This window comes from Perna viridis, chromosome 13, assembly GCF_037379345.1.
Source record: "Perna viridis isolate PV_CMFRI_1.1 ecotype Kerala chromosome 13, ASM3737934v1, whole genome shotgun sequence".
Taxonomy (NCBI): Eukaryota; Metazoa; Mollusca; class Bivalvia; order Mytilida; family Mytilidae; genus Perna; species Perna viridis.
Window position 1 is genome coordinate 29,698,400 of NC_142457.1, and position 22,529 is coordinate 29,720,928.

The 22,529-nt window shown below is 32.4% G+C and overlaps 1 protein-coding gene across 7 annotated transcripts in view; it reads right to left on the reverse strand.

Annotated features, from left to right (window-relative positions):
- Window positions 1-19,555, reverse strand: part of LOC148600272 (chitin synthase chs-2-like) — a 29,090-nt gene extending 9,535 nt beyond the window's left edge. For 5 of the 7 annotated variants that reach the window (XR_015918287.1, XR_015918288.1, XM_088559837.1 and 2 more), the window contains exons 1-18: window positions 19,412-19,555; window positions 18,160-18,243; window positions 17,808-17,891; window positions 17,303-17,368; window positions 16,122-16,211; window positions 14,810-14,893; window positions 14,502-14,591; window positions 12,795-12,878; window positions 9,668-9,727; window positions 8,509-8,577; window positions 7,463-7,847; window positions 5,758-6,695; window positions 4,125-4,224; window positions 2,917-3,050; window positions 2,313-2,620; window positions 1,728-1,827; window positions 1,070-1,223; window positions 177-720 (exon numbers count right to left, since the gene is read on the reverse strand). Coding sequence is in view for 5 of the 7 variants with exons in the window: in XM_088559837.1 (XP_088415963.1) it covers window positions 177-720; window positions 1,070-1,223; window positions 1,728-1,827; window positions 2,313-2,620; window positions 2,917-3,050; window positions 4,125-4,224; window positions 5,758-6,695; window positions 7,463-7,847; window positions 8,509-8,577; window positions 9,668-9,727; window positions 12,795-12,878; window positions 14,502-14,591; window positions 14,810-14,893; window positions 16,122-16,211; window positions 17,303-17,368; window positions 17,808-17,891; window positions 18,160-18,243; window positions 19,412-19,491 (3,454 nt within the window). In the remaining 2 variants the exon portion in view is untranslated. Of the gene's footprint in view, window positions 1-176; window positions 721-1,069; window positions 1,224-1,727; window positions 1,828-2,312; window positions 2,621-2,916; window positions 3,051-4,124; window positions 4,225-5,757; window positions 6,696-7,462; window positions 7,848-8,508; window positions 8,578-9,667; window positions 9,728-11,803; window positions 12,079-12,794; window positions 12,879-14,501; window positions 14,592-14,809; window positions 14,894-16,121; window positions 16,212-17,302; window positions 17,369-17,807; window positions 17,892-18,159; window positions 18,244-19,411 lie in introns of those variants that run through there. The other 2 variants (XM_088559838.1, XM_088559839.1) reach the window with 2 other exon arrangements.
- Window positions 19,556-22,529: the final 2,974 nt, after the last annotated feature.

The window sequence follows — 22,529 nt, forward strand, 5'->3', positions numbered from 1 at the left end:
ATGCCATGCTGACGCTATTCAGATCATAAAGCAATTTTTTTTTATGATTTGCATGATATTGTAAAAAAAATCATGCATTAATCTTATATGAATTACATTATTTGTTGACAATTTTGAACATTAACCTGCAGACAATGGCCAACAATCCTTACTGTCATTTAAATGTTCATATTTACCGTCGACTTCAATAACATCTCTTACGCAATCCAATGCTTGTTTAATCTCAATGTCTGTTCCAATTTGTTCTTTTTTCTTTGTGAATATTTCCTTCGATTCCTTTATTTTATTAGTTTCCTCTATAACTTTGATATGATCCTTATAGGGCATTGATTTGTTTTCTGTTTCTAGCTTGATTAACTTTATCTCCCTGTCCTGGTCAAGGTCCAACCGTTTTAACGAAAACCCTTTTTCTATTAATTGTCGTCTTTGTTTGTCCGTTTCTCCAATTTGTGATCTTTTCTCGATGTATTCAAGTCTCAATTTATCAATCTCATACTTTGCGTCAATCGCATATTGACTTTGATAATTGCTAGCTGAATCTGCTATATCGTTATGTCTACGGCCATCAGCAGTGGTTTTGAATTCTTTTATGGACTCATTTTCTTCCAATAATAGTCTAATTTTATCAAAATAGTATGTAATTGACTGTTGTTCCTCATCGTGTAACTTCCATATTTGCTCCTGTAATTTCCACTTGGAAATGTAGTGCATATACATTATCTGCAACAGACGTTTTGTTAATATCATATAGCAGTCAATACTGATGTTTACTATTGAATAAACTATTCTTGACAAATGATGCACTTGTAGTATATAACACGATTGTACAGAACTATTTAGTGTGTATAGACAATATGTTAGGCAATCCTGAAGTTAATTGATCTCGAATTTTAAAACATTTGTCAATGTTTTTTCTTAGTTTTACAAATTTGCTGACGCATAATTTGTGCGATAAACTTAACATTATGCACTGTCTATAATGATTCGTATCATGTTTTGTACCGCTCATTTTGAGACTTGATAAGGAGATTAATGTGTTTACTTATAAGACGTTTACTCTATGCCTTACTTGACTCCATCGTTTATGTTGTTTTACTTTATTTTTATCTTTGAGATGGGCTACTAGTTTTGTCTCCCCTGGAAGGGTCCATACAATTCTCGCTCCATAGGCCGTCTGCATCATTTCACTTTGTTTAAGTTTTACTCGGTCGTTGTATACTATACTATAAAAAGAGCATTAAAATCTAAAGACCAGTTTCTAACCAAGATAGATTAAGCTTTTTTTATTAAAATATTGGATTCTTATAGGTGATTTTGCGCATTTACTAGGCTGATGCTACTGACGTGTGCTTTTTTATCTTACAGGATCGTTTTATATGATTGAGTTTTATTGGTCTTATCATTGACAAATTAATCGGGTTACATGAATGTATAAAGTGAATGGTTCAACAATTAATAAAGAGCCAAGTCTGAAATTTCTACATGTACAAAGATTAGAAGTAATTGAGACTTGTGTGCAATTATAGATCGAAGATATAGCATGTTTATATAAAATCCTTATATATTAATATATGTATAACACATATCCTTTGACGGCACTTAAATATACATACGCATACAACTTATTGTATCTCATTATAAGTAAGGAAGTCATTTATATAAAACGTGGATAACGTGATGGTTTAACAACTTAAAAGGTAATATAAAAAACGCTTGAAGAAACAAACCTGCCTACATCCTTCGTTACTTTTATCAATCTTTTCACGTATTTATTAACTTCAAGCAATGAGTTATTATCGTTGAATGCGTTGTCGAAAAATAAGTGTGCTGAAATGAATTAAATATTACAACGTATCTAACCATTTATATTGAAGATTGTGATGCTACTTGGAATAAATCGTTAAATGTTCTGGTTTTCAATAGAAAATCAGTGATTCTGACTAAATGTCGTGATATTAATTGTAGAATACAAACAGGTGTTTGTTTTCCTTAGATTTGGTTCTGTAAGGGTTTTTTTTTTTTTTTTTTGTTTTTTTTTGTTTTTTTTTTACTTTTGTTTTTTTCTTTTTTTATGATATTCTGTTTTGTTTATGCTTTTTTAAAGTGTTTTTGTATTTGTGTGTGTGTTTTATTTTTTATTTTTATTTGTTTTAAATTACATTTTATTTGAAGATTCTGAATGTATTTTCGAAATAAATAAAACTTTTTTGCAAACGTCTACGGGAATGATTATTTTGAATAATTGCATTTTACTTAATTGTAGTTGACTCTTCAGTTGTAAGTTAAGAAACGTTGTTATAAAGCTTCAATACTTTCAAGTTCAAAAACGTCATCTTCATAAGTTTCTTTATCAAAGCTTCTATTTAGCTGTATCCACTTGACTCCCTCTTGTCCAGTAGCATGTTGTCTTTTTGTTTGACTGTTAGGTTCATTTGAAGTGTTTAAACTGCCGACTTTATTTCCTTTTCCTTGTCCAGAACGTTTTTGTTTTTTTGAACATGTTTGACTTTCGGCTTTATTTGAACTGCTTCCTTTATTTCCCAAATCCGTCCTATTATTCCTGTTCTGCTCGTAATTAATTTTGTGTCGACAATCGTTCTCAAATCGTTTTCTGTCCAATCTGAATTAGCAAAAAAATGTTCTTGTTATCATAGAGAAATGCTGAACTGAGGGAACGACAAAAATTTGCTTCGCCAATTTGACAGTTCTAACATCGTTGGGTATTTTTCAGACCCTTCTATAAGTTTACGTTATCTTCCCTGTATTAATTTGATCCGATGTGGAGCAGTGTAGTGAATAGAGTTGTCACATTCTGAGACGTTTTATATATATACATATAATTCTTATTTTGGAAAGAAGAAAGAATATTGCAATTTGACAATATACTTTTATAATATTACATTTTATATAAAATACCTAAATATAGATTCCATAAGGCGTTTCATTTCTGTTTCCGTTTCATGCCAAAGTGTAGCACAAGCGTATATCATGGGCTTATGAACGTTATTTACATTTTCATTGTTCCAACCGTCTTGCTGTTGACCATTAACCTAAAATAAACTACATGATTAATAACGTAATTTGTAGGAACGTTAGCAAACAGATGTTTACTTGTTAGTCAATAAACCAACATATACTAGCAGTGGAAGTATTAATTTAAAAAAAAGCATCGAAACCCGTCATTTGTATCAGTGGTTAGACATGGTGAGGTGATATTAGGGAAATCAAAGTTGTCTTGGCGCTTATCCTTATATCTAAATGGGATCACTCTGTCATCGTCTATTTAAAGGAGAAAATAAGTCACAGAGTTGGTTAGGTGAACCGTCACTAACGTGATGACTGATAAGTAATGAAACATTTTCTATAACGAGAGAGAAATCAAATGTTGATATTATCAAAAAAATATGATTCCGTTATGACATCTGACTATTGGTGTCATTCTAATAAATAGTCATCCTAGTTTATAAGTTGCTTTCATATGGAAAAAATCAAGTATCTAAATATGTATTTATTTATCCTAATTTGCATATGAAATGTCAATAGTTGAAACCTATGATATATTATGTGCGAAAGTTCAATGATAAAGGATAGATCAGTAAAAGTTAAGAAGACTCTATCTGGATTCTTCTTGGATTAGAAATTTGAGGAACACGGAAATCGAAACAAACAAAAGAAATGGGTGATAGAGTGTAGGGCTTAAATATGGAAGTTTTCCAATTGGGTTGAAAACTATAACGGTCTTAGCACTGAATAACCATATCCACTGTACGTATCATTGATACGAATAAATGAAACGACAGTCTCGTTTTATGACTCAAATGCCGCATTTTGTACAAACACTTATAACAACACTAATAGCGTAAAGAAAGCATTGGGAAACGTATATTGAAACAGAACTTTTGATTGATTTGGTGTAAAGAAATAATTAGTGTTGATTTTTGCAATGTATTACAATCAACTTCAAAAAGGCACTTTACAGGACAAATTAAAGACTTATTTAAAGTATTCAGAACAAAACGACACTGTGTGATGTCTTATCATAAATATTTTGCGTATCTTATCCTTACATGAGTCTTTGCTTCATGAATTACAGTTTAACACGTTGATTGTGATTTGTTTAATACCTTTCCCCTGACAACTCTGTACTCTTTGTCGTGTCTTCGACGGTTAAGAAGCATTGACAATTCTGTGAATACGCCGCAGTAAAATGGTACAATAAATATCCTGCAGAAGAACATTGATATATTTGACAAATGAAGTGTCCATGTAAGAATTAGACAGAAAGTGAAATATTGTAAAAAAAACTACTGCACTGACCTTGTAATTTTACAGTAAGTACCATCAAAGTTAAGGAATAAAAGTCTGATTTGTCTTAACTTTTGGGTAATGGTATTTCATTAAATAAGAAAACAGCAAACCAATTAAACAATTAAGGAGCAAAAAAATGTTTCTTAACTTTTTATGTTAATCTGAACAATGTTCACATTTCATCAGATAGGTTGAGCATCATAAGTATACAATAATCGTAGAGGTAGAGCATCATGATATTTATGCAAAAAAAAAATAGAAGTAGAAAATCATGCCGACTCATGTTCGTGAAATCATGCTTAAATACTACAAGGTATGACTTGTAAATATATTTGGCATACGTGTACGTTGATTAAACAATGAATTGCACTTCATGATCATTTAAATTGCTTTCTTAAACCAGCGATGAAATATTTTTTATGCAAATTAAAAGATGAAATATTCATATAGAAGTACTTTTCTCTTTTTTAGAGAACTACACGGCCGAAAGTGCCATACATTAAAAATCATTTGGTTTGCAACGTATGAAATCATATGAATCGAGAGCCACATGATAATCGTGTGTCTAAATATGAGTATTGCATAGTCATACTAAGCCTATGTTTAAGCATATAATTATCATAAGTTTTCAAGCAAATATTAACATGTAATAACCTTTTAATAATCGTATGACTCTCATATCATGTAAAAAGTCATATTTAATTAAGATGTCATGTAAAATATCATTTGAATATCATAGGAATCTGGGACCATTTTTGGCTATGTATACAAGATAGATGAAACTTTTAATTGCAGTGAAAAAAAGCAAAGAACTGTCAAATTTGCGATGCAAATTTTTTGTCGATCCCTCCGCGGGACTCGAACTCGTACCGCTGTGTTATTTATGGCAACACCGCCTGCACTAAGTCCTAGACCACTCGGCCAGCCAGGCTATGTAAAAATATAGCTTTTGCTGGCCGGGTCATTCCTCCTCGTAGGATTACCATACATCGTGTACTAAGTTACAGCCCTGGATTAATCCCCCGAGGAGGAATGACACGGCCAACGAAAGCCATATTTTTGTATAGCCTAGCTGGCCGAGTGGGTCTAGGGCGCTGGACTTAGTGCAGGTGGTGTTGCCATAGATGTCACAGCGGTACGAGTTCGAGTCCCGCGGAGGGAACGACCAACAATTTGCTTCAAACATTTGACAGTTCTAACATCGTTGGGAATTTTTCAGACCCTTCTATAAGTTAACGTTATCGTCCCTGTATCAATTTGATGATTCGATGGAGCAGTGTAGCAAATAGAGTCGTTACATTCTGATACGTTATATATATATATATATATATATATATATATATATATATATATAAACCAACCCAAATATTTGTTTTGTTTTTTTTTCATCAGACTGCAATTGTTAATTAAAAGCAAAAGACAATTGCTAATAATTTTCTTCGAACATACCTTCTAGTTTCTCCGTTTTTATAACCATTTGTTTTCCAGACATAGAAAGTGATAATGAAGACAGAGACATTAAGCAAAATAAACGATATCATCAAACGAAGACATATATCATCAAGTTTCGGAATATCTCGAATACTCCATTCATTGAAAAATAGATCAGATTGTTCAGAATGTATGAAGTTTAAAAATGTTGGTCTTGTTAAAATTCCTGTAAGCAGAAATGTTGTCATAGTCGGAATAATAATCATGGATAAACTAAAACCACGCTGACAATTAATTACACATAATGTTTTTGATGCTTTATAACATATATAACTGCAAGCCATATTAACTGCTGATACCACAAACGGTGTATTGCCCACGCAAGGATCAGTGTTTCCATAAATATCCTTTCCGAAAGAGCTATTATAGATGCAAACTATAACAACTGGAACAGAGACCTTTATCCCGCTGGTCAATAATGAGTTTTTTGTCCTTGCGACGTGAAGTTCATATTTTAACCATTCCAAATACCTTGAGTCTTTATCTCCCATATCAATAAAATTTTCCCAATATCGTATTGACGCTAGCAACGATCCTATGATATACATTGAAATAAGGCCGCTGTTGCTTTTAATATTATACGCTATCAACACCGATCCAGTAATATTTGATAAAGTTCCGACTATTGTAACTGTTTTTTCTAGTTTTCGTCCTTGGATTTTTTTCTTTTGGATGATGTTCGATTTTTTTCCCCATCTATTACTCGTTGATTTGTCATCTTTTGTATCAGATTCACATTTGTCTGAACCACAAATACTATTCCTCAGATGGATCCACTCAGGAACTATTATAATTCCTAGATAAACAACGGACGCGGTGACTGGATCAAAAGAAGGTAAAACCCAAAACGACATCATAATTACTCCAACTGAATGGAGAACTTCTATAAAGATGATCTAAATAAAAGGAAAGCATCAAGAAAGTGTTTTCACAGAAAACAAAATATTTTGTTTGGTTATTTTCGTATCAGATTTATCAAAAATTGAAGCGTTATACATTTCAAATTCTTAAAATACCAACGATTTATTCCTAGTTTTGCATTAGGTTGTTTAGAAGGGATTGCCCCCGCAAGAAATGTAAACAAACTGCGATTGCCAATGTTGTGGTACACCCAACTAGCGAAGCTAATGAGATATAAGATATTCAAAATCAGACACGTTCTTTAAGGTCGTCTTCGCAGTGCAAACAAATTAATCAAACTTTTTCAAATAAATTTTGAAATTGTTTTTCGACTGGCAACACTGAATAAAATTTGCAATAAAATGGTTGGTATGTTAATATTTTGTATGATTCATTGATTTATCTGTAATTTTTAAAATGCATCATATTTAAATTCGAGAGAATATTTGCTATTATAGGGCACAGTTTAATTAACTGACTAGGGAATTTAATACGTTGTTAACATATTTATTACTATCAACACTGGATTGTGCCTGGTAAAATCAGCTATTGTTTAAAGTCTTGAATAAATAAGGAATTAATACAAGCAGCACTATCTTAACATTTACATCCTATTCCGTTGAAGAATCATAGCTGCTATAGACTTGTGTTTTTGGTAATTTTCGTTAAATTGGGTTTTCAGGTAGGGTTTTATTTCTGTATTTATTTAGTTGTTATTTCACAAATGTTTCAAATTCTTAAATACACATTTTTTTCAACCTACCGGAACTGTCACACATGGAGACAATGGTTCGTTAGTTTTAAACATTAAACGAAAAACTGCAGAAAGACAAGTTAAAACATGTGGTGTAATGACTGTAAGGAGCAAAGCCCATGACCATTTGTCATCAAATTTTCCCGTGACGGATCCACATGTACTATTGTAACTATTCTTCCTCACTAGAAGTCCTCCTAGTCGGCTAAAATCCGGAGATGATTCCACTGGTGGTTGTAGATGCCACATTATGATATGCAAGGAAATTCTGGAAACAATCCCGCTTGCCAATATGACACAAACAAGAAGAAAGAAACACATCATTTTCAAGACAATGCCAGCAAATGGAAAGGAAATTCTTCTTGGTCTATATACTTGTTTTTCACCTTCTGAGCTGAAATTGACACATAATATATCCTAACTGTAAACTGAATCTGTAAAACACAACTGATATAATTTTAACAAATAGACTTATGCATGATTGATATTCAAAATGTGTAGTGCAATTTTTTGATAAGTGAGAACAATAGTAAAACAATAAATATACAGTGCCACATTTAACTGGTACACGATTAAATTGCTGTTTAAAATGTTTGTTTATCATTTTCATTGTCATATTTTAATCAACTCATAAATAATTTGATTAATTATCCTGACTGATATATCTTTGTCCTTTGCGAAAATGGCTTGTATCGCTGTTTTCTCAATAACATTGAATTTTGCTTTTTTTAGTTTTACTTTTATGGAACACTCTTCATTTTTGCGCAAATTCATGTCTTTATGTCTAAATAATGCTAATTTAAACAGTTCGTTTAATATCGATACTGTTCATAGTAAGAGTTGTCAGTAACGTTCAATTCACCATTTTTATGCATTAATCCTCACTAGCTATAATTTCTTATTGATAAGAAATAATGCGTCGTTTAAAATTACAAATCATTGTTAATTGTTCTGTCAAATAGATAAGAACATCCGTTCTTTGAGTTTGAATGTTTAACTACTAATGGAAGTTCAATTCACACTGATAATAGTTACTTAATTAGTTATTTACTCACGTCATTTTATCTTTATTTATTTTTTGTTTGCTTTCCTGCTCTGTTTTTGCATCTGCTGTTGCTAAATTCCTGGTGTTTCAAGTAAATTATATATGTTATATGAGGATAAAAGTTCTAAATATTAATTGATTTGATGAACAATAACTATCCGTTTGAATTGATAGTTTTAGTACATCTTAAATGAAGTTAAATACAGTCCTTTACCAAAATTATAGAATAATCAAATATGATTATTTAATACATGAATGGTCGATGTTTTAACTGTAAATGCAAATTTGTGATGGTAGAGAAAAATAGTAGAGTATAACTGTGCATTGCCATATTTAACTGATCATGTGATATTACAAAATGAAATTGTCGTTTTAAAATTTTTCAGGTTGATGTTGATTTTTTAAAAATTTAATTCCAATTTAGAGTGATAATAACTCCCGGCTTTGTACTTTTTTCCTCATTGCTATCTTCGTCTGTCTTTGCATCTGTGCGTATTGAATTTCTATCGTATGAAATCGTATCATATACGAGGCTTTTGAATTGATGGGGGATAAATGAAAGTCAAATTGATAACGTTACTACTTGTAAAAAAAGGCTAGAAACTTTAACTCTAATGCGAGAAATTAAAATCATTTTTTTCAAATATTTTAAAAATGATCGATGTGTTGACTGTACATTTCAAGTTTGTGTTTGGTGAACAAAAATTAAAAAGCAACAAAAATATTTATCACATTTAACTAATGATGACATGGTAAAATAATATTTGTTTTTAAATTTTTGTTTAAGGTTATTTTGTTTTTTCGTGTTCTTTTTTGTTGGTGTCTATTTCCCTTTTCTGGTTGTTGGCCTTGGATAATATTCTTTAAGCTATTACTCGACTCTGTGTTTCTTTAATTACTCTCCCAATTTTTCATTACGTGTAATTATCTAATAATTCATTCTATATATGTTTCTTTACATTTACTGAAACTAAATTAATCGCTCTTCCCACGTTTCCTGATATTGGATATGATTTGCACTTTTTATACCTTATTCCCCATTTTATGTTTCTATTATGATAAATTGGTATTATTTTTCGTTTAATGGTATTTTCAGTATAGAATCTTTTAACATAATGATTAATTTAGATAAAAGCCACAGTAATAATAGTCATTTACGGTTCACTTACGTATTCGTAGACCTGTCGGTGTCTTCATTTTCTTGATAAATCGTATCTTGTTGCCCTTGTCTGTGCATAAATTAATTCATTTTTTCAAACAATTTTTTAAAATATGTACAATAGTATAACTAATAACAACTATTTTATTGGAAATGCATTGACCAGAATGTCGTCTGTTTCGATATCAGAATTCGTTTTTTTTTATACCTAACAATCAAAGAACACGTGACAAAAATAAAGTTTACAATAAATATTCAACATTATTTTTGATACAACAATAATTATCACACTACACAGAAATATGGTACACTGGTTGTTAACACTTTAAAATTCATTAAGGTTTTAATTGAAGTCCATTGCGTTCAGCTGACATTACTCCAACGTGATTACTTTTCATTCAGAAATGTCAACTTTCCTTTCAACTCGGAGAACATTCCATCAGCACCTGCGTATAATCAGTGAGTTTAATTGTATTACTTTGCTGTCGAGGCCTACCACAGCTTACTTAAAGGTGTGCTTACTTTTATTGCTTACTTTTATTGACAACTTTTTGGTGATTCCTGAAAGTATTAACTATTTCTATGTAGTTTATACGCTGTTGTATTTGTTAGATGTAACAAATTCCGTTTTATTTCTATCAAAGGGAGCCTCCTAAGAAGGTATAATTGTATTGACTAGACTAGACAAAGTCTGGCCTCTAGAAAGTGGATTTCTGTTTGGTCTGAAATTATAACATTTTATCTGAGTTAAGGTCCAGGCCAGAAGCAGAAGATTCCGTAAGTTTTTTCCGAAAGATCAATGTCCTAATTTCCAAAATATTAACCAATAATTAGTTAATTCAACCATGAGAGCAAATATCATGTCGTAATTTCCTCATTTTCTTTGACATGGGTAAAGAACTTGAGATAAAGGACACTACACATGCGGTGAAGTCAGCCTCGTATCTTGACCTACACTTAGAAATCGATGGTTAAGCAAAACTATTGAACAAACTTTACGACAAACGTGATGACTTTTCATTCAAATTTCCTTTCATCTGTGGCAACATGTCTTCAGCACATGCATGTGTAGTGTTCATATCACAACTCATACGTTATGCCAGAGCTTGCCGAAACTAAGCAGATTTTTGTATCGCGCTAGACTTCAGGAATAGAGTAAATTTGCTTCAAGATTGCAGTCATCATACAGAAGTTGTATGGTTGTGATCTTGAACTCGTGAATCGTTACGGTGTATCCATCTGCGCCATGAAAACTGATTTGTTCAATGTGTCATAGGTAACCTTTCCTCTTTTGTCTACCCTAGATTTGACTATTTATAAAAAAAAAAACTCGCAGGGGTCTCTCGAAAAGCAGAAGATGCTTACCCTACCGGTGCACCTGGCCTGTGCTCCAAGTAAATAGTGGAGTCTGAGTTGCTCATTTGCTTTGTTGCGTTTTATGTATTATTTTAGTTACTTTATGTTCTTTGTAGTATATTTCTGTTTTCCATGTCTTGTGTTTGTCCCTGGATCACATTCTGTTGAATACCGCTAGAATCGTGGTTCCCTTGAGTACTCTTTAAAACTTATTATCTGTTTTGCCGACCGTTTACTTGTAACAAGGTATGGACCCAACTCCGCATAACTTGGAGCAGACGACGAATTCTTCATCAATCTTGCAGAGATTAAAGTTCTGGTTGACGCTTAATCAAAACAATCCACAAAGTTGTTTTGGGTTCTAAACTGGTGGGATTATCGCCCAGGAGACGACTGTGTTGTTCTGGTTCGTTAGGAAATCAAAAGTAGTATGAGCTGTGTGCGGGTTGTGAATTGACGCAGTGAACAAATTTATACGAAGGTTCATTGCAGGCAATATGTGTGGTGTCAAAACCTCATATCTATATCGAGCGTTAGGAATAACAAGGATGAACATCAGTTTAGTTTTCCGGGTGTAGGATATTGCATGCCGCATCTAAAAAATTCCCCTCTTCTCATAAACTAGAAACCTGATCATCGCTGAACCAGACAAGCCAAGAATTTTGCAAATTCAAGCCTTTTACCTACATATGTGTATGTTGAACCATTTAAACCAGCAAATCGATGCTGACGAGTGAAGATGTCTTATGCAAAAGCCATTTTTACGAGAACGGTTACTAATTGTCTTTACCGATATTCGCCGGAGACTTGGGAAATTATGTCGTTGCCACGGCCAGGCCTGTCAGATGCAGTACCCTTATAAAGCGATCCTAGGCTGCTGATGTTATCATAGGTCACTGTTTAGAACACTGTCGGACTGTCGTTGAACAGACATGCTGGTAGTGTTGCCGAAGTCTAGAAATCGTGCTCCGGTGAATATTATAAAGTTATTAGTAACTGTTTTCTGTGATTTAAAAACATGGAGACGACCAGTATCGATGTTCCCAGTAGCTGCGCCCATCTTCACATTTCGAGAATAAATTTTGTTAGGAGTCTTTTATACCCGTTAATTCCGCTTAAAGATAAACCATGATTCCAACAAGCAATTGCCCTACCAACCCCCGTTACACATGTTGACCTAAGAATCCACAAGTGATCAACAGAGACGCTTAAAATACAGATATCGAAAATTAAACTATTATCAAAAAATGATCATGTTCTCATATCTGTATCAATTCTTTTAGAAATTACATGTTGGAACAAATATGTTGCATGTTGCGCTACTTTTTTTGTAATTGTTTTATCTGTTTTTTTTATGGAAGGGTGTGAAATTTAATCTCAATCTTTGATATTCGATATCGGTGTAAATAAATTTGGCTTTATTAGCTACTATATATGTATAAACTCAAAAAAAGAGAACATTCGTTCAAATGAAAACATGCACACATTGTAGGTACAAATTGAAAATGCATGGATAGGAAAATCCGCCTATTTCTCGTCGTACGTTTTGTAATCAAAGTCTTCTTGCAAAGTACCAGTAAATCTATCCGCTGCTTCGTAATCATTTTCCTCTGAAGGCCTCCTATAAAACTTAATTCAGTTTTGAATATTGGAAAAATTCAGTGAGTGTGCATTGCGTTTGCCTTCAATATGTATTGGCTTTAATATATCAAATCAAACAGGTTTGCGCTCTAAGTATAATGAGCCAGAATTTTAGCACAGATAAATTGTAAGAAACATACTGTTCGGCGCTGGAATTGGAGGTGCTTGGTTGGGTTGGGTCTTGTTCGACTTTTAGCCTTTCTGATAAATCTTCTTTTAATATCCTGTTAAAAATATGCATAAGACTAAACAATTGAATTTACCGAAAAGATAATATGCACAATTGTATAACACTTATTTAAAATTGCATTTACAATTCACCTACAATAGTCTTTGTTTAGGTATGGTTTCATCTTGACAACTTAAATTCAATTTAAAGCAACATGAAGAAAAGTAGATTTCAAGAAAAAATTTTAAAATCCACATTTTTATGTCGTTTACCAAAACTGTGTAATACTTTATCGTTCAAAAATGGGCTTTTAGCATTTTTTTATATACTATATGTGTATGTTCGGATGTTTCGTGTAAAACGATTGAACGTATTTGATCGATAAGGTTTGGTTATTATGTGTATCTGTCAAACTATGTAGATATTTAGATCTATAATTTTTATAATTGTAAATTGGAAACAATAAGTTGCTACTTTTTTTATTTTTGTGCTACTTTTTTTTTCTTTTATTTTTGGAAGGGGGGAGGCGGGGTAGAAATGTAGTCTCAAACTATAATATTCGATATTGTCTGAACATAACTTCGTATTTTCCATATTTATTAGAAAATAACTGTTATCTAAAGTCAGTGAACCGGTATCGTATATATATAACATATATATATAGAAAGGTCTGAAAATTTCCCAACGATGTTAGAACTGTCAAATTTGCAATGCAAATTTTGGTCGTTCCCTCCGCGGGAGTCGAACTCGTACCGCTGTGACATCTATGGCAACACCGCCTGTATAAAGTTCAGCGCCCTAGACCACTCGACCAGCCATATAAAATATAGCTTTCGCTGGCCGGTTCATTCCTCTTCGTAGTATTAATCTAGGGCTGTAACTTAGTACACGATGTATGGTAGTACGGAACAGTTCAGTTAGATGTTTACGTTTACGTATCTTCCCTGCATCAATTTGATCCGATGGAGCAGTGTAGCGAATAGAGTCGTCACATTCTGAGACGTTTGTATATTATTAATTTGTTGTGACATGCATCATTAATTTGATCCTCTATCCTACATAATAACATCTAAATGAACTGTCCCGTACTATCATACATCGTGTATTATGTTACAGCCCTAGATTAATCCTACGAGGAGGAATGACCAGGCCAGCGAAAGCTATATTTATTATAGCTTTGCTGGTCGAGTGGTCTAGGGCGCTGGACTACGTACAGGCGGTGTTGCCATAGATATCACAGCGGTACGAGTTCGGGTCCCGCGGAGGGAACGACCAAAATTTGCATCGCAAATTTGATAGTTCTAACATCATTGGGAATTTTTCAGACCTTTTTATACGTTTACGTATCTTCCATACATCAATTTGATCCGATGGAACAGTGTAGCGAATAGAGTCGTCAGATTCTGAGACGTTTGCATATGTATATATATATGTCGTTTTATTAACTTTGGTATATACTAAATAATTTAAAAACTTTAATTTTGTGTGGTACATTTTCACTTAACAAAATGTGTACCTAAATGAGATTTATTAGCAACTATTTGTGTATAGATTTTAAAAGAGCATTCGTTCAAAGTAAAAAATGCACACTTTGTGGGTACGAATTGAAAGTGCATGGCTAGGAAAATCCGCCTATTTCTCGTTGTACGTTTTGTAATGAAAGTCTAGTTCAACGTACATGTTCTTCGAGATTGGCTTTTTCGTATCTTCTTGCAAAGTACCAGTAAATCTATCTGCTGCTTCGTAATCATTTTCCTCTGAAGGCCTCCTATTTACATACATGATTAACTCAAGAAAAATATGATAAAACACATTTTGGTACAGTTAAATAAAACTTAATTCAGTTTTGAATATTGGACAAAGTTCAGCGAGTGTGCATTGCGCTTGCCTTCAATGTGTATTGGCTTTAACATATCAAATCAAACAGGTTTGCACTCTAAGTATAATGGGCCAGAATTTTAGCGAATTACATTGTAAGAAACATACTGTTCGGCGCTGGAATTGGAGGTGTTTGGTTGGGTTGGGTCTTGTTCGACTTTTAGCCTTTCTGATAAATCTTCTTTTAATATCCTGTTAAAAATATGCATAAGACTAAACAATTGAATTTACCGAAAAGATAATATGCACAATTGTATAACACTTATTTAAAAGTGGCTTTACATTTCACCTACAATAGTCTTTGTTTAGGAATCGTTTCATTTTGACAACTTAAATTCAATTTAAAGCAACATCACATAAATCAGAACGCACGACATTCTATCTATCTAAAGTATTTCATCTAAAAGTTATTGTAAACATATTGTTTTCATGTTTAAAGAAAATATGAAGAAAAGTAGATTTCAAGAAAAAAATTTAAAATCTACATTTTTACGTCGTTTACCATAATTGTGTAATAGGTTATAGTTAAAAAATGGGCTTTTACCTTTCTTTTATGTGTGTGTGTGTGTGTGTGTGTGTTTCACGTAAAACGATTAAACGTATATGATCGATAAGCGTTGGTTATTATGTATATCGGTCAAACCATGTAGATATTTAGATCTATAATTTTGATAAGTGTAAATCGATTGATGTATAATACAATTGAAATAAGCTGATTCCCGGTTTTACGGATGAGCGCATAAAAAAGAAGGAAATTTGTGTCACAACCACAAAACTATTCGTTTCGAAATTGTCATCATCTTTTTCAAAATATCGATAACCTCAAAAGTTTAATTTCACAATTTAACATGATCTTCAAAGTTCACATGGAACAACCCTTTGGTATAAAAATATAAAAATCAAAATTAAGTCACCTCTATAAAGACTACGTTGATAATGGTGTTTCCCTACTAGTACTCTTTATACCTGACGGAAGTCGTAAGGCGTTGTTAACGTTTAATTACATGAATTATAATTTCTGCTTAACTGAGCTACTCCAAGGCTTTTACTATTGTAAAGTATATTCATTGTCTACTCCTTCACTTAGAATTATAGTGTTTCAATTTTACGGGAGAAACCAACTTTCGCCTTCTGGTCATTAGGATACTTGTAATAATACCACAATTAATAAAATTTTGCATACAACTTACTTTCAAATCACAAATAAAAATCATTAGAATCCAAAGACAAATTGGTTTTGCTATTGTGTCATTTGAAAAATTATGAGCAAGTAATATATTGATAATGTGATTGTTTCACCTTTGACTAATAAAACTAACATGACAGTATAAGCCGAGACAAATGAAAATGATAAACACGTCAACCTGGAAATTTCAAGCCCCTGACTAAAGACAAACACGAGTATGACAAAAAATTTTACCTTTTCTTTGATTTACTCTTTTTCGTCTTTCTCTTCCACTTTGTCCTATGTGTTTCATCTTTTTGTGGTATTGAACAAAATATTTCTGGTCTGTTTATACAATTAAAGTCTATTTAAACAAGTACATGTGTATATGTTAAATATAACAATAGTTCTATGTCAACCCAATACATAATGCGCAAAGCACAGAAAACAAAACAAAAATATATCATCTTTTTTTTTTTTGCTTGAAATGTTTTTTTTTGTTTTTGGTATTTCTTAATTTGTTTGTTTATTTAATTACTTATCTGTTTGTTTTTTTTTTCATTTGTGGTCTTTTTCCGTGAACTACAATCTTTTGATTACAGCTATAACCTTGGTTCCCTTGATTACTATTTAAATCATTCGATGATAAATTTCCTGCTGAACTGATTTCTTAAAAAAAATATCCGATGTTAAATATTCTTCTGATCAGATTTCTTTAAAAGCATTTGGTAGTCAAAGATCAGGTTTGTTGGACAAAAACACGAGCTAAATGTTTCTACTGCGTGTCTGTTCTGTTTACAAAAGCAAAAAAAAACCCTAGTAATGGCAAACACAAAAATCACAGTCATTTATAGATCAGAGGTATTTATGTCAACCAGGCTTGACCGAATATACTTGAGTAAGTTTATATGTGTTATTACTAAGTTTTTTTTTTCCTTATTGTTAACCATGCTAACCTCTTTTTCCTAGATCCATGATATTTTACTTGAATCTCTTCGATGCATTCTTTTTCCTATGGTTCTATTTTTTTATTTTGATTTTCTTACCTAATACTGTAGTATGTTTATCATATTATTTAATCACACTTAAGATACCCAGTAATCTTCGATTTAGGATTTATACAGTACTTATTTTGGGAAAGATTCACATTCTATGGTATATGGGGGATGTGGAATTGGGAATTGGGATGCGGATGCGGATGGCATATAGGGCGATGGGGATTTTGAATGGGGATATTAGATTCAAAAATGTATTAAATTTAACTACAGCTCCAAAGTTGAAGATATTTGAATAAACAAATATTTGCTAAGAAATATACTATGGAGATTGGAATGTTTCTATGTGGAATGTGAAACTATGAATGAAGAATGGGAATGGGGACAATGGGAAAGGGGGTTGGTATTTGGTATAATTGGGAAGTTTTATACTTCACTTACGTATTCGTAGACTTGTCGGTGTACTCCTTCGCGTCAACAATCGTATCGTCTAATGTTTCTTGTTGCCTTTGTTTGTGCATAAATTAATTCATAATTTGAAATTGACATTTTCAAGAATATACTCCATCAAAACGTGTCTAGTAATAGTTTTACAATTACAAAATGACAGTGTAGCGGGATTTTATGAAAAAAATACCAATGAAATATGTTAGGGTATGTAGGGTAGCATTAAACAGACTTATTGGTAATAAAAAGATCGATTTAAACATTATTATTTGAATAATTGATAGCCGGTAAAATTGAACAAATGGATAAGACGCTTTTTTACAGTTTAATGAGAATAAATCTAAACAATTGCTGAAAACGTTTACCGGTTAGTTTTACATTGCATTTCCTTTACATTTGTTTTGGATTCAACATAAATACATAACAATTTAAACATTCTGCATTCAGAACAAATATAAATACCCAGAGTTTGAGCACAGTTATATTTTTGGTGACTTACTGTTCGATGCTGGAATAAAAAGTATTTGGTTGATTTTGGTCTTCTTCGACATTAGACGCACCTTGTAATCCTTCTTTTAAAGTCCTATAAAATATATAACTTCGTATACAATTTATCCTTAAATCATAAGATACTTTTTGTGGTCATATTTTAAAGTTGTAAACACATTTCATTTGACGATTCGGTGAATGCTATCAATTCATTTGTGACATTGCATTTGTATTGTTGAAGTGGTGATTTAATGGCGACAAAAAATTAAATGACATTATAAAAGTGAAAAAATGAATTGCAAGGTAACATCACATACTGGACTACTGACCTGAAACGCAAACAGGTATGACATAATAGTTACCATTTTTTCGGGTTCATTTCTGTCTGCTTTCCCCCTCTTTTATAGGCCTTATTTCTTTTCAGTCTTGATTTCTGATTCTGTTGCCTGTATAAAAAAAATCAAAATGTGTCTAAATCAAAGAATTATTCCTTGATAACAGCATATATGTGCTAAGTATGTTAATGAAGATTTTATTATTCTTATATTACCTTAACTTTTGTATATTAGATGTACATGATATACTTTTTACGCAATAAATCGTTTTTTCAGTGTAGCCTGTTGTTTTATTTATGTTTTTGTTTGCGTTGTTTATTATTTTTTATTGTTATTATGATTTCTCTCTTGCTTAGTTTGTTTATTTATTTTTACATTTCCGTGGAAAGTGAAAAGATGTATCAGTTATTGAAATTTCAATTTTACTAATTTAAAAATGCTATAGACCCACGATATAGCTTGTGTGGACTCTGACCTATATTCGTAGTAGCTATGTGATGTACAGAGATTTCATAAGATGTACTTATACATGCACCAAAAATTATGAATTTCAATATTCTGTTCTTGTACTGATAAACTGATTATTTTAAACTTATTTGAAAATCAGTGTAAAATCAAAAGATAGCATTCTAGAAAAAATGTTGAAAAAGGTTTGACAGAATCATGATTGATTGATTGTTGGGGTTTAACACTCAGGCAGCATTATTTCAGCTATATTCAGGCGATGAACATGAAATGGATGACAAAATGAACATTACATGATGATGACGATGAAATTTGGGATGGGACACAAGGACAACGGGTTTACAAATTTTGATTGCCGTCATGTTTCCCGTATTAATACCTGACGACACCAGAGCGGCCTAGCCATTTGCAAGTGTTCTAAGAACTATTTAGTCACCTTTTGCAAGCTTAGCGCTGCCGTGGGCCCATTCGTTTGACACCCAGACCCGCACTTGGCTTGACAGATTCAAGAGTAAAATTTGATAAAACATTTTACGATACAAATCGGGATTCATTAATCAAATTGGTGGAACACATATAATGTCTTGCATTTCATTGATGTGTTCATATTTCCTATCAGTATAGATTAGAAAAGACAAAAGAGTGCTTTAGTTTATATCGTTGACTGGCATTAGTTGTTTCCCTCATTGTAACATACATTCAAAACAATTTCTCTATCTTTTTCATCAATGAATATTTTATTATGTGCAAATGTGCACTCGCAAAAACAAGAATTACCCTATTGCCCCTATCTTGTCTTAATTACAATACTTACACGTCCATAGTATAAGGGAACAGAGCCAGACGTTCTGGTTTGTATTTAAAACCTGGATTTCTTCCGAGGTCTCTTGACATCCTGCTTGATATTACTTGGTAACTAGGTAATGTTTTGAAGGCATTTATATGCTACGTAAGTCATACAAAGACAATGATATGCTTAATAATTTAATTGTACGGACTTGAAATGTAGTTATTAACAAGGATCAGGTTGAATGCTCTACGCATAGTTTGCGTACAAAATGACCAATTACGTATACTAAAGTTTTACTGAAATTTGTAATATACGTATTATTGTTTAACTTATATTACAAAAGATCATTTGGTCGTGGTGGACCGTATGGCATCGAGGCTTCAAATAAGAATCCCTAAAAATAAGGCTTGACCTTTCTTTAAAACATGGTAGCTAAAATAAAGTGTTTATATATTCGCATCGGTGTATTGTTGGTAACACATAAAAGTTGGTCAAGTAGTTATATTAAATACCAGTAACGCATAATTAGTCTTTGATATTGTAGTCCGTAATTTTAGATTTTACAAGAAGTCAGAAATGCTTAATTTATCCACTACCCACTGCATGAAGCTCATATAAACTAATACTTTCACTGTAGAAGACCAGGAATTCTCGGGCGCTTCTAAAAAAACAAAATAGAATTACTATACAATTCTATCTGACGATCTTAAACCAAATCATAATATTTCAAGTATGTATTATTAATAAGACAATGTTATATATACGGGTCATTTATACTATATAATCTAGCTGTGTAAATCGATATTTCGTGACTTTGAATTTTAGGTATACGTTATTGCAATAAACAATATCTTAATCAAATGTGCAAGACTTCACAAAATCGTTTTATTGAATAAGTCTCTAACCATAGTTTTGACAAAGGAGAAACTAAACTGGTTGTGCATAATTTCAACTAGACAATCGAGGTCACATGTGATCCGTAATTTCGAAAATGCTATCGGGAGGTCATGATACCCTCCATGTATCGAGAGACTCACAAATAGGAGTTGATGTGGTCTTTAAAAACAATTTCTTATTCAATCTTTATTCGTTATCGGTATGTTTTCACATCATACCCAGTATATTGACATAATATTACAAATGAACGATACTCGTTTCAGACTAATAGTTTTTACAGACTTCCATTTTAAAGTTAAAATGATCTAAAGACTGCTACTTTCTTTAAGGAATGGTTAAAATTTCCGTCATTATATCAGCGTCCGCTGGCAAGTTGATTATAACCGACGAACACCTTTCTTGATATTTTCAACGAATATGGATTCAAATATCACGCTTCGGGCATGACTCACTGAAATGATTATACATTGGGTGTCATCGAATTTCTAAATTTCTAAATTTCTAAAGTCGATTGAATGATCATGGCAGATATTCCACATATTTTCGATCCTAGTCTTTTTTGGCAATAAAGGGCAATCGTCAGCTGGTCATTTTGCTACACATTCACATTTGTCCTTACTTAAACCTATCGGACAGAGAAAAACTTATACGTATTGCAAATTCACGATGGGAACAAATATGATTTCATATGAGATATTGCTGTATATATCATATTCCATATCCTTTTTAGAAGGCGTGGTTAACCATTTTTTTGGTAGTATATAAATCAGAACTAGGTTCTTTAGTGGGTCAGCATGCAACTTTTCAGACAAAACAATAGTTATCCGTCCGAAAACGAATGGTTATCAGGAGAAATTCGAAGTGATAAACAAGATCAATGGAAAGCCGAAAAGCTAAAGCTGAAGTCCAATTTTACAGTTCATTAGCTACTATATCGAGACACACGTAATGCACTCAGCGGCTTATTCTTACAATTCAAACGAGACTACTACTCTACAAAACACAAAGCATGTTACATAGGCTTTAAAATTGATTAAAAGATTTTTTTATGAATAATATTGAAACCACCAGAAATAAATTAAAAAAACGCTCATTTGGAAAATACCAACAACAATCATCCCATGCGTGCCGATATAGAATTTTTGGCAATCAGCTAAAAAATCTGATTCTATATCAGTATAGGTGAAATGTGTAAGATTGTACTGAAGGCTGCTCAGAAGTCATGGTAACCGTTCCCTTTATCAACATCACATCTCAAACCATGTCTCCAATCACTTCAACTAATAATACATCAATGCATCTTTTGGCGAGTCTTGCGAACCAAGTTCGCTTAAGAATGCAATTGATTTATTAAAAAAAAATGAGTTTTGACATACATCGCAAAAAAATATCGGCCTGTTTTAAATTTGTCTTCTATGTCAAAGTTTCGGAAAAAACCTGTATCAACGCGTCTCAGAAATCGCATTGATTAGAATGACTTTAAATACACAACAATGTTCAATCTACTTATCGTATCCGTCACTCTACAGAAACCGCGTTATTGCGGTTTCACCACTACATGGTGACAACCTAAGATAATAAAACTTACATTGTAATGCTCGATCAATGACTTGATTGCTTGACTCTTACCTTTGTAAGAGAACTCTTTAAATTTCTAAAGAAGGCCTACAATCAGATAGTTTGGAATTGAAGTATGGCGTACCCAGGGTATCAAAGGTCTGGCTTCGAACACATGTATCATTTGCATGTTTTCGAAGCTAACTGTCGACGTATGCAAAACAAACCTGAAATGAGTTAGAATTTTAGGCAACTAACAATCTAATATACAAAATTATCCAACTTATCGACAATTGGAAGGCTATTGCCCCACATTTTGAAGTTAACCTACCGGACTTAAGTTTATGAATGAAATAAAATTTATTATAAAGATAGATTTGTACTTATAATTCAATTCCAAAAGTAACGTTCAACAGATTTGTTGACAGCTATTTGAAATTCGATGGATGTGTTGTAAAAGATGCCACATTTGTCGAAATTCTAAATCTTGGTATGTAATTCGATAAGACAATGGCAAATGAGAAAAAAGTGTCTAAAATTTCAAAATGGTCGTCTAAATGAAATATTGGATCGGTATGGTGTATCCATCTGCACCATGCAAACTGATTTGTTCAACGTGTCAAAGTTTGTCTGTCTTTTTTCGTCTATTCTGGTCTTGACTTTTTATGAGCAACTCGGTGGGTGATTC